Source organism: Numida meleagris, chromosome 4 (assembly GCF_002078875.1).
Source record: "Numida meleagris isolate 19003 breed g44 Domestic line chromosome 4, NumMel1.0, whole genome shotgun sequence".
Classification (NCBI taxonomy): domain Eukaryota; kingdom Metazoa; phylum Chordata; class Aves; order Galliformes; family Numididae; genus Numida; species Numida meleagris.
Window position 1 is genome coordinate 9829149 of NC_034412.1, and position 12125 is coordinate 9841273.

The 12125-nt window shown below is 42.6% G+C and overlaps 1 protein-coding gene across 15 annotated transcripts in view; it reads left to right on the plus strand.

Moving 5' to 3' along the window:
- The window catches only part of LPP (LIM domain containing preferred translocation partner in lipoma), a 316729-nt gene that overhangs the window by 230127 nt on the left and 74477 nt on the right, over positions 1–12125 (plus strand). For all 15 annotated transcript variants that reach the window (XM_021396526.1, XM_021396525.1, XM_021396524.1 and 12 more), the window contains one exon: positions 11736–11859. In XM_021396526.1, coding sequence (XP_021252201.1) covers positions 11736–11859 — 124 coding nt within the window. The remainder of the gene's footprint in view (positions 1–11735; positions 11860–12125) is intronic.

Sequence of the window (12125 nt, forward strand, 5' to 3'; positions counted from 1 at the left end):
GTGTAAATCAGCGAGTTCCCTAGAGCGGCTCTGATTTGCACTGTCTGAAAGTCTAGCCCATCCTTTACAAGTAAATTCTGTAAGCAGAATTATATATATATCTTTGTTTTTCCCCTTCAGCCTTTGCTCAGTCAACCTGGGAGCTGCTTAATCATTAACAAACAGAAGGGGCCTGCTGCTGTTGTTGTGGTTGAACAGGACATGAACACGTTTCGCGGACAAAGCGATCTTTTTAATGCATCAAAGTGGTCCAGGCATGATGCTGTGTCCTGCCACAGCCCTCGGCCTCCTCAGCTTTAATTGCACACGCCACCGCCTCTTTGAGTTCACTCCATTCTGCACAAAGTACTGCTTGACCAATTAGTGAGATAAGTTCGTCTCTAGCCCAGGAGGAATGTGGACAGCCTTCTTTGCCGCATCTCTGTACATGGAGGAATGTTTTGACAGCTAAACATGGATCTTGTTGAGCTGTCAGTTCTGCTAACTCTCTCAAGTGTCTCTTATTTATTGAGTCATCAGGCTCTTCCTGACCTCCTCAAAGTCAACCCCAGCCTGGCACGAAAGACAGCACAGAAATACAGCTAGAGCATGGCCTTCTGAGCAGGGCGAGTTTCTTCAAGCATTTGATGCCTTGAACAGCGCAGATCATTAGGTCTGTAAGTCAGTGCAGCGGCTGTGCCCTCAGGCTGGCAGCAGTCTTAGAGGCTGCAGCTGGGGAAATTCAGATTCCTTCCCTTAGTGCACAGCCTGTTTGGCTGCCAAGATCTTGGGGTTTTTTAAGAGGTCAGTGGCAAAGCAGGGGACCAGAGAAATTGCTCTGAATCCAGGGAGTCCTGCATCCCCTTCTGGCTCCAGCACTGAGCTGTAAATTTTTTCTGCTTGCTCTTCATTCTGAACTCCTTGCTCTTCATTCATTCTGAATCTGGCTTGGAGGCCGTAGGTACTTGTGCAATGCAGAGCACAATCACCGCAGAAAAGTATGTATGCCTTTACCTTCGGGAGCACTGTGACCACAGAGTAGTTTTGCATTTAAAAAGCATGCTGGGCACGTGGTGGATATGGGATCACGTCGTAGGTGCAGCAGGGAGAGTGAAGGGGAACATGTGCCCTTTGAACCCGATATAGCCCTTCTTTGTGGGAGTCAGGTGAGACTGAGACGTGCTGCTGTGCTCTGAGCATACTCTGCTACCCCTGCAAAACCACACGTGTGTGTATATCCAGAAGCATCCCATACGCTGAAACTGTGGTATTTTGGTTAGCATTGGGTAGTTCTTGTATGGGGGAGCTGGTTCAGTAAGATCAAGCTGATGCTGATACCTCACATTTGCTCTTGCTTTCCTGCTTGCTCCCTGTTCTGAGAAAGCTGTAAGTCCATCCTTCCATTTCATCCGGCTCTACTGCACGCTCGTCCTCCCTAAGACACTCTCCTTGATGCACTGGCTGCTCACAGCTCACTCTCTGTGGGCTCTTCCCAGCCCTGGAATTCCTAGCCAGCTTGCAGTTTCTTCCTCTCTTCCATGTCATATCCTCTCCTCCAACACTAGGGTCTGTCCCAAGTCCCCTACTGCACACTGCCTTCTGATTATCCTTCCACTTTTTGTCAACACTTCTCTCTTGCCTTTGAAGTTCTGCCTTTTAAAACTGTTATTTTGGTATTGGAAAAGGTTATTTTTTTCCCCTGGCTCCTTCCTCGTGTTGCAAAAGTCCTCATTCTAGCTCTGACCTTGACCTCACAGCTCCTGAGGCTCTACTCCAAGGGCCCTTTCCCGCCCCTGCCAGCAGGATCACAACAGCACAGCCAGCTCAGATCTTTGCTCCTGTGCCTGCAGGTTGCAAGGACAAGCTTGAGACCTTTTGAATATTTAATACTTATGGTGAAACTTCCTGCAGCATTTTTCGATAGCCCATAACCCCTTCTTCTTTGCCTTCCTGGCGTGATTTGCCCACCAGGTGGGACATGCTGGGTCCTCAGCCTGTGGTTCCGTCCAAGGGCAAATCAACCCTTGGCTCCCGCCTCCCACCAAATGTGGGAAATTCCTGAGCACAGACAGTGTTTCAAGGGAGACTTGAGGCTTTTATCTGAGTAATACTTAACTGCCCTGGACTGCACTACCGGAGAATTATGACTTTGTTGAGAAATTTCTACTGCTGTGAGCCAAATGAGAGATCATTTTCATAAGTATGTGGGGCGAAATAAATGATAATCTAGATGACAGGCATTTGCCCTGGCCTTTTCCCCCAAGAGCAGTATGGAATTTGGCACTGCTTTGTTCAGAAAATGTTATTTCTGATTATCCTGGGGTAATTGATAGTAAAGCATACACAGGTCCCTGCTAGAGCAGCACTGCTCAGGCTATTGATATTCAGTAGGGGTTGCAGCCTTTTGCTCTCTCCTGCTTCTTTTCTCCTGTATTACTCCCTCTGCTCCCAATGAGACTGTTCAATCTTACTTTGTTCCTTGCTGCCAATGTGTCATAACTTCTGCCTGACAGTGCTTAGCGTCACAGGCATATGCAAGTACATCTAATACATCGCTGCTATATGCTTTCCTTGTCTCTAACACGGGCAAGAAGCATTATGTCTGCAAGCAAACTATCCACTTCTGATGGACATCTCTGTTTCACCAAAAGTGAGAGGGATCTTGGAAAAGCTTTTAATTGCCAGTCATTCTGATCAACTGCAGTCAGGTAATTTTGTCGTAGCTTGGGCCGGAGGTGCAGAGAGGCCAGGGCCTGCTGGCAGGTGGTATTTGTGAGCCACTGTGAGCTACTGCTCACGTACAGTAAGACTGGTCTTCATGAATTGAATTGGAAATGGTCATTGCAAATGGTGCTTGACGTGTTTGATGGCTGGGATTCAGGCAACCTCGAGGTACCTGGAGAGGGCTCTTCATAAGGAGAATTGTTTTAAATGCTATAAGGCTGTAGTATAAAGCAGTTCAGCAACAAAACCATCCACATGGACGGTATGAAATGCAGAGATACTCTAATTGAAGCAGAAATTAGAGAATGAATTCTGATCTTTACTGCTTTACATATTGTCTTGAACTGTATCACTACCCTTTTAATACTCTTCTCTACAGTCTTTCACCACAGAATCTTGAGGTGCAAGCAAATGAGTTCTTTGATTTTGAAGAACAGCAGTCTTCTCATTATTATTATTGATTTTAGAATAGCAGTCTTCTCATTATTACTTGCAAATTCTCTTTTCTCTTCCATCGCTAGAAACAGTGTCATTTTGGATAGGTTTTGTCAGCCTTGAAGCGTGGCTCAGCTGAGGGGTGAGACAGTTATATGGCCTGGGCAGAATCCAGATGTCTGGACTCTCTGTTAAGTTTCTGCCTCTCCTCCCTTGGCTCAGTCACCTGAGAGGCTGAAAGTCAAGTGAAAGCTCCTACTCAGTGCTCACACTCTCTGATGTCTTCGGAGCTCCCCATCTGCTTTCCAAAGGAATTTCTACTCATATTGCTAAAGGGCTTGGGATCATACAGTAGCTATTTCAAGAAACAGTCTGCACAAACCGAAAAGAAAAACAGCAAACTCTCTTAAAAAGAAAGCAGCTGCACAGGAGGAAAAGAGAACATGATTCTGGGATCAGAACATGAGTAAAATAGAAAAATCTTCTTGTTCTGACAAAAGGAAGATGTTTCTGAGTCCAGCAGGAACATAATTTGCTTTTGCCACACTATTGTTTTAGCTAGTATTATTCGTATAGTTTTTATTTATACAACAAGACACCTCCTGGGCAGCAGAGGGGCATGTTGGGAGAGCTGTGTTTCTTTTGAAGACATTATAATCTTACAAGACATAACATGTGAGTGGAAGAGGACACAACTTGGCAATCAAAGATAATTAACAATAGTCATAATTTGTACTCATTCAGCATCTTTCATTCAAGGATCTCAAAGCATTTTGTAATCATGAGTTCATTGAGACTCTCAAACTCTCTTGAGACAGCCAGGCGTTATGAAGAACGTTTAAAACAGCAGGGTTCAGGATCAGACTGGTTAAGAATATTGCTGAGGATAAAATTCAGGAATCCTGCCCTCCAACCCTTTGGATGAGGAACCAAGTGCCTGCGCCAGCCTAAGAATCTTTTTTACTGTAATTTATACGTATATATAATCTTTCAATGTTAAGCAAAATATGTAGTCTTCATTTAAGTCACTGCTGTCCTGGGAAGTGTAATGGCCCATGTCACAGTTGACTAAAAGTGAGACTGCAGATAGTGGGTTAAATGTGTTTGGTTAACCATTTGTTTGCTGTTATAGTTTTCACATGAAAAAAACTTAGATTGAAACCTGTCTTGATGATGGAAAGTGATGTGATTTTAACTTTCTTTGTGTATTAAAACAGAAACCCATTTGCATATTTTAAGTATCTTTTCTAGCATATTCAGGCATCTGGCAAGAAAGCTATATTTAAACTGTTAATACAGTATGAATGCAAGTTTCACATGCAAAATTAGTCCCATTAAAATTGTGAGATTTATTTTTCTTTTGAAACAAGTGATGCCCCAGCACTTCTGTTTTTGTTACCTGATAAGGCACTGCAGCTGGGACAGCCAATTTTTTCAGGAGGCGACGAACCTGAACCACAGAGCAGGTGGTGCTCATGGCCCAAGCACCCTGCCAAACCCCCGTCACCGCATGGGGAATGGCGGTGAGCTCCCTCGTCGCTGTGGTCCACCAGAAAAGGAAGGCAGCGCACCATGGGGGTGTGCACGCCTGTTGTTTGGTGTCATTCTTCATTGTCTGGTGGAGTGGTTGAGCTCTGCCTTTGTGAAATGCTTTGCAAATGAAAAACTTCAGAAGGGGCCAATCTCAGTTAACTCCTTGTGCTTTAGGGTTGCTTCTGGAAGGGTACGTTTTGGTAGGAGTGTGCTTTTTTTCAGTTTTTATTGTGGCAGTGAATTGTCCAAGCTCGTTATGTACTGTGTGAGCAAACATCTCTTTTATTGTTATGAATTTGGGAGCATTCTCGCTTTCACCAGATGCTCTGGTACCAACTTGGCCTTTGAGATAGGAATGTGGCTTTGTTGGTTTGGGAGACCACGTGCACACTTAGAGGTGCCACTTGCTGTGACCAGAGTCTCCTACATCTTTCAGTAGTACCCACCTGGATTTACAGAAAGGAGTTCTGTACCTCACGTCCCCAGGCAAGAAGCCCTGGATGGCACTAAATACCACAAGGTGTATAGCTGATAAGAAGTGAATTCAAACCCATCTCCAGCACTTCCCCGTACTTGGACCTGAGTCTTTGAGACTTTCTTCTCCTATGGATGCTTATGACTCCTACTCTAAAATGCAGATTTTGACCTGCTGATAGCAGTAAATATAATCTTTAATTAATTAATGTTTTGAAGGCAACCAGTGGAAGCCTACATTATAATGACATAAAAGCAAGCGGAGTTGATAAGTGTGCTGTGTCTTTACTGCTGGTGATCATACATGGGAATGAGAGAGCACTTGATTGTGAGCCCAGGGAGATGTGGCAAGGCAAGCAGCTGAAGCAGAATAAAGCCTTCAATCTTGAAACAAATAAAAGAGCAAACATAGGGCTACCTGATGTAGTTTTATGAAGCGGAACAAGGTCTTACAACCAAAAACTTAGAGCTAATACAATGCATTCTCCTTATCCATATATTCATATAGTGGTGATGCTTCATTCCTCCTCTCAGTGGTACTGTCCACCTTGTGCCTGGAATTTGTGGGGACTAAAATGTCTCCTACCAAAGTAAGTGGGGTTAATAGGAAAAACAAAACAAAACCAACAACAACAACAACAAAAACCAGCCCGCTCTTCTTTTTGTATGAGATAAGCCTTGACAAGTAAAGCGTATTTATGTAATGACAGAGCCAAGAGGCCCCAAGCAAGATCAGGCACTACTGCAATTGTTTCTGTATATGCATTTAAGCAGCAATAGGACATTAAAATGTACCATTTTATAGGCATTCCTATTTGAACTAGTTTAAATCTGCTGTTTCCTGAGATAACATGTCAAATACGAATTACTTGGAGATTTGTTTGTTTTGCATTTTCTAATTAGAAACAGCCAGTGTTGCTCCATAAAAGTCTAGCTCATCTCCTGTTAACCCTGAGTATTGTAAACAAACCACAGTGTCCAACAGAAACAATGACTCCCCGTAATAGAAGTGGAAGCTGTCATTTAACACAGTTATGCTCAGTGCACCAGCTAGCGTTGTTTACAGATCATCCAACTTCTGTAACACCTAGCAGAGACAACCAGCTCTTCCAGGTTCAAATCATAAGCAAGAATGTGAAGAATAGCAAGAAAAGCTACTTAGAATGTTTGCATATAATAGAATACAAACAATCCGAGGACAAAACAGTCGTGCCCATTTATTACTGTGCTTGACCATTAATAAAAGACATCGTAGAAGCTTGGAGAACTTTGTAAGCACTGAATAATTGACAGAGAAATATCATTAAGCCCATTTTACAGAGTACCTCGCGTGTGTGTATGGTGATTCTATTTAGTTCAATATCAATACGCAGAAACCAACACTTTGTTTTCATGACTATGAGCTAAAAGCTGGCTTCCAGATAGTCAAAATAAGCATTCTATTGTCTTGCTTTTACAGACAAGATACCTCCCCTTCCACCTGTCTGCATCCCTATTTCAAAGAGTGGAAAAAAGAGGCTTCTAGCCAGAATTGTAGGCTGTGAACTTAAAACAGAAATATATAATTTACTATTATTGTTATTACACGTATTTTGTGTAACACTGCCATGGGAGATTGTTGAAAATCGGAGCTTAGCATGATTTGATTAAGACTGGGAATGCGCGTGGATAACCAAGTGAGGATAGAGTTACAATGATGAAGTTTAAAAATAAAGAAAAATATCCTCTAGAGCTTTGGAGTAGTTACAAAACTGCCCTATTTCAAAGCATGCCACTGTTTAATAAATGAGGGCTCTGCTGCCAGAGCTGCCCGCTCTAGATTACTGGTTTGCTCTGGGAAGTGGTGGCTGTGGGGGCACCGATGGCTTGCCCCGCTCCAGCCCATCCCAGGGGAGGGCTCTCTCCCAGCTGCCCAAAAACTTGTAATTTCAGGCCACTCGTGGGCAGGAGGTTGCAGAGGTTGGTGGATATCCCCTCTTTCAGGGCAGCTTCTTCAAAGGAACTTGACGAATTATTCTCTGAGCAGGAGTAAACCCAGGAAAGTGTGTGGCAGGAATCTAGGCAGAATCGTCTTTTCAGGAATCTGTATGTACTCAGGCAGCTGTGACTTTTCACTGGGAAAACAAATCAGAGAAAAAAAGTTCTTTTTTTTTTCCAGTGTATCTCCTCTGTAAGAGGGTTCAGTTGGCCTTAATTATAGACTGAATTACAGCTGCAGGCAATCTTTATTTCTTTGGGAGCTCAACTCGTAGGAGAGATGCGGCACCATTCTGAATTTTTTGGTCTCAAAGTTTGCGATTGTTTTGGACAGTCAATAACTTAAATGAAAAAGTATGGTCTTTGTCAGGCCACTGAATAGAAAATGAGCAAAGATGTTCTTTAACTGTTTATTTAACTGATGATGAGTTCTGGTGAGTGAAGTGAAAGGAAAGTGCTAACTTCATGCAGATGAACAAGTAGAAAAAAAGGAAATGGAAAGTAAGTATCAGTGTAAGATGTTTCTGGCTGCTTTTCAATTCCAAATTGGGCTAATTCTACCTTCTGAAAAGAAGATAATTTCCACGTTTCTGTAATTGGGAACACATAATTGAAGTGATTTTCTCTCCGAGAGAAGAAACTTCTGCAGCATTTGCAAATGGACAAGAAAAATGACCACATACAGCGTACTCTGAAAGATGGTACGTTCGTGATAGCATCGTCTTCAGATGTCTTTGCAGATTTTGTACTGGGATTTTTACCCATTTAGGTGAAAATTTATATGCGGATGGGGAAAGTTCATGTTGGGGAATGCAGCCCCATTCCCTCCAGAGCTCCTTTTTTTCTGGGCAGCCAGAGCACCAGAGGCAGCTGCTTACCAGTGAGGTCTGGAGTACAGAGCACATACCAGAGAAGCGCTGAAGAAAGTTTCAACTCCGTGTACCAAAATAATTGTGCAGAATTCCACGTGACTACTTCTTTTGACCTGGCTTTTTAGGAACTGAACTTTAATGAGGAAGATGAACCAGATGTTTTTGCACTGCTTGGAGTGGCACAAGCGATTAACTCACTTCCTTTGTTTGTAACATGAAGATGTTTTCTGCCATGGAGTTTAACCCTAGGAATGCTGGCAGTTCCTAGTCTGTTTGTTCATAAATGCATTTACATCTGCAAACACAATTGCATTTGTCATGCTCTTCCCAAGGTTGCTCCGTATTTGATGGTAATAGTGAAAATTAAACTCAGGTGCTCCTGCTCCTAAAACATGGCCCCTCTTTGCAGATCAGGACTCTTCCATTTTCATGGGCCACGTTATCATCTCTGATGTTGCTGGGATGCTCAGAGGATCTGGGAGGCCGCTCAGCACAGGGCACAGCTTTGAGCTCTCTGTGGCTCAGGCACAGTGTACACTGAGGCATTGTGGAGAAAAGAGAATGCATGAAGATGATTGTGCCAGATTAGGCAGTAAATTGTATTTCTAGACAGCCTTGATCATGGTACAGATCAGGAGAAAACAGAGGAAGTTTAATAAACAACAATACAACTGTTTTGTAAGGAAAGCCAGAGTTATATTTTTACTCTGAACTAACAAAGGAGGAGGAAGGAAACTGTTTTGCTGAAACAAGCATTCTAGATCCACTAAGGATACACTTTTCTATGTTTGTGTGCGTGCGTGCCCCGGTAAACTCAACTGCATGTTCATATGCATGAAATGCGTTTTCCTGAAGGCACATAGTCAGCATGTGCCATGCAAGGAGGAAAAAGATGTGCCTAGCATTGCTTAAATGCTGGTCAAAAGAGCATAGCATTTTAGTCAAAATAAGTTAAAATGTCTCCTAACATTGTGGTTGGTGTGTGTTGTTTTTACTGATAGTGAATACTGGATAAGAAATCTACCCAATCTGGAAAAGTGCAGCGTAGATAAAATATGAGAGCAGCCTTTTTATTGTGTGTATGAGGCTACATGGTCTCCCAAGCTAGAGGAAGTCTGCCGATTTTGATCTTTCGTTTTAAATGGCGCAGCGAGAGCCCTTCCTGAAGCAGACATGAGTGGGCCTTCTGCTCCAGATATGGAGGCTGGCATGAAGGAGAGGCACAGGCCCCACAACCTACCAGGGCGTCCCAACGAAGCCTAACAGGCCACGCCAGGCCCAGAAGCACAGGCTGATGGTGGCCTGCAGATGAGGCAGCCCTAAGGTGAAGAATGCCCAATGTAGGCCTGTAATGTGAAGTCAGGCTCAGTCATGCCATCCTCTGTGAAAAATCTGGATTCCTTCACAGAATGGCAATGGTCATTCCATTCTGCCTGGAAACTGAAAGAGGATGAAAAGGTATTTTAAGATGCTCAGATGCTAGATTGATTTTTCAAGCTAATAAATCCTTGGCTGCACTTGCTGCGTTAAAATGCATGTTCAGGCAAGATTCATGATCAGCTCTCAGGAACAAGAGAGCAAAGGAAAATATGCGGTTCTTCTAAGATTAAATGCTTTGTATTTGGCAGCCTTAATTGCCTTATTAATGAACCTTTTTTTTTTAGGGTTACGTTATTTATTATTTCTAATGAAGCAATTGTCAATTAGCCGTCTAAGAACAGCCACAAAACACTGGCCAAGGGCATCTGGTTCTGCTGGGTTAAGTGCCTGGCTCTGAAATTTTTTGTCAAGTGAACAACCTTATCCGCACCAAAATGATATATCCCACAAAGGTGGCACTTACGTGACTTTGAAAGCAAATGTAAGTCCTGTGCAACATACAAGTCTGTCTCTCCATTTGAAAAAATAAGTTGTGGTAACCCAAACACAATGTGGTTGCTTTTGTACAATAGAGTTTATTGAGCTATGTGTGGACATTCAGGATTTCCAGATGTTCAACAGCTTACTCAAAACAACTGCTGGGCACATAGAAATCCTGGACAAGTGCAACAACTCTCATTGAATATTGCTCAGAAAAAATTCCTCAGCAGAAAAAATAGAACATCAATGGGAAAACCTGAATGTATGCTTTAGATTTGTATTCTCAGGTAGGGATGCTGGATATATGGCAAACAGGTCTTGCATAGCCTTCCAGGGGAATTAATCCAACCTGGGGCTTTTTCCAGGTGCTCTTTCTTCCAGGAGGACTGTGCCGCCCAATTCCTTTGTGCACTGCTGCTCCATTAGAGAGCAAGTGGTAGGCAGCAGCAGGTACAACTGTCCTATTGTGTGTGCACAGCAAATCCAGCACTTCCAAGAAGTGCAGTCGTGCTGCTGCACTCATGGGTGCTGCATGTGTGAGGGAGGTCAGGTCGACAAGAAAAAGAGGTGATGGAACACAGCTTAGCACAGGCCCTAGAAAAATAAATATGACAAGGTCAGGAACATGCGAGTGTTTGGTTTCTTGGAGTGGATGATTGAAGTATTATTGCTAAGCGCTGTTTGGAGACCTTCCCTACATTGATTGATGTCTCATTTGAAATCTCCCTCTTGCCTGAAAGAAAAAAGAGTAAAAACATTTAGTTAATTCTCTTGCAGTGTTTTAAAGCTCCTGTTCTCTGCTGAACATGACTGGCTCAATAAGAATTCATCATGTCAGATGTAGTCTATATAAGCTGGATAGAGGTGTGTTGTTACTCCAGTGATCTTACTTTTCCCATTTAAATAGGTAAGGAGCATGGCAAAGTGCTTACTTATAGACTAGCACTCAGAAGTTTCTTATATAAGGTCCAATCTTTGGTGAAGGTAGCAATTAATCAATTAAATCCCTTCCTTTATTCAAATACTGCGTTTCATAGATAAGTTAGTTTTCCCATGCAAGTCTTTCAAGAAAGCAGTGCACACAAGGAAAACTGATGTCAGCATTTTTTTAATCCTGAAATGACCGAGTTTCTCACTGCAGACACCAAACTTAGCTTCTTCTTAGAAACTCTTAGGCATGTGACTGTTTCTGTACTTCTCAAAATATGCCTGTAGTTCTGCTGTTTTCCAGGGAGGAAACTCGCTCAGATGGACTTTAAATATTTTATGCCAGCTGTTAGCACATGAAGGCCAAGAGGTCTCAGTTTTTAAGCGTATACTAAAACCTTTGTATCCCTAGCACCAAAAATCTGTGGGCTAGCTCCTGCTCTTGCAAGTGTTAACAGTAGGATTTGTGTCAAAACAAACAAGAAGAGAACAAAACTAGCATCTTGGAATTATCTGTCTTTGTCTATATACTCTGCCACTGTAGGAATGATTGTTCTAGCCTCTCCTCTATTGCATTGTTAAATGATGGAAGCTTTTGCCAAATCCAAACTGAAATGCTTCCAAAGCCTTTTTCAGTGTTGGAAAATGTTTGTATCAAGTTATCCTTGGAATAATTTTTCTCCTTTATTTATTACTTTGTGCTACCCAGTAGACACCTAATTATGAGGCACAGAGTTCTTCTCATTCTAATAGGATATATAGCACTTCACTGGACATTTTTAGGAGTCCATTTTCATTACATTAAATGGGATGTTTACTTGTGTGAATCTCTTGGGTTTTAAAAAAAGCAAAGAGACAATGAAGTTCAACACTGAGCAGTCAATAGATTCTTTTACTGTAGGGGAATGCTTTTATACCACATCACAAACTGTTTGTTCTCTTTTTTTTTTTTAGAGTGGGTATCCGAGCTCTGGACCCACATCAAGCACTCCTGCCTTCAGGCCTGAAGATGAGCTGGAACATCTGACAAAGAAAATGCTGTATGACATGGAGAATCCTCCCTCTGATGACTACTTTGGTGAGCAGTGCCATGTCACGTTGAATCAGTCTTTCCATAGCCCCTTTCTGTATTTACCAGGTTTGGTAATGGGGAGGGAGGCATGACAGCTGCAGTGTTGATGTAGTGACATTCATATTGATAGATTTGCTTTCCATGCTTGGGCTGGAAGTGTAATCATCCATAGGAATTCCTCTGTAATTTCAGCATAAATCTCGTGCTCACTTGCTGTATGTTTACAGTCTTTCTGGTTATAAAGTGGAATTTTTCAGTTTCTGGTTCTTTTA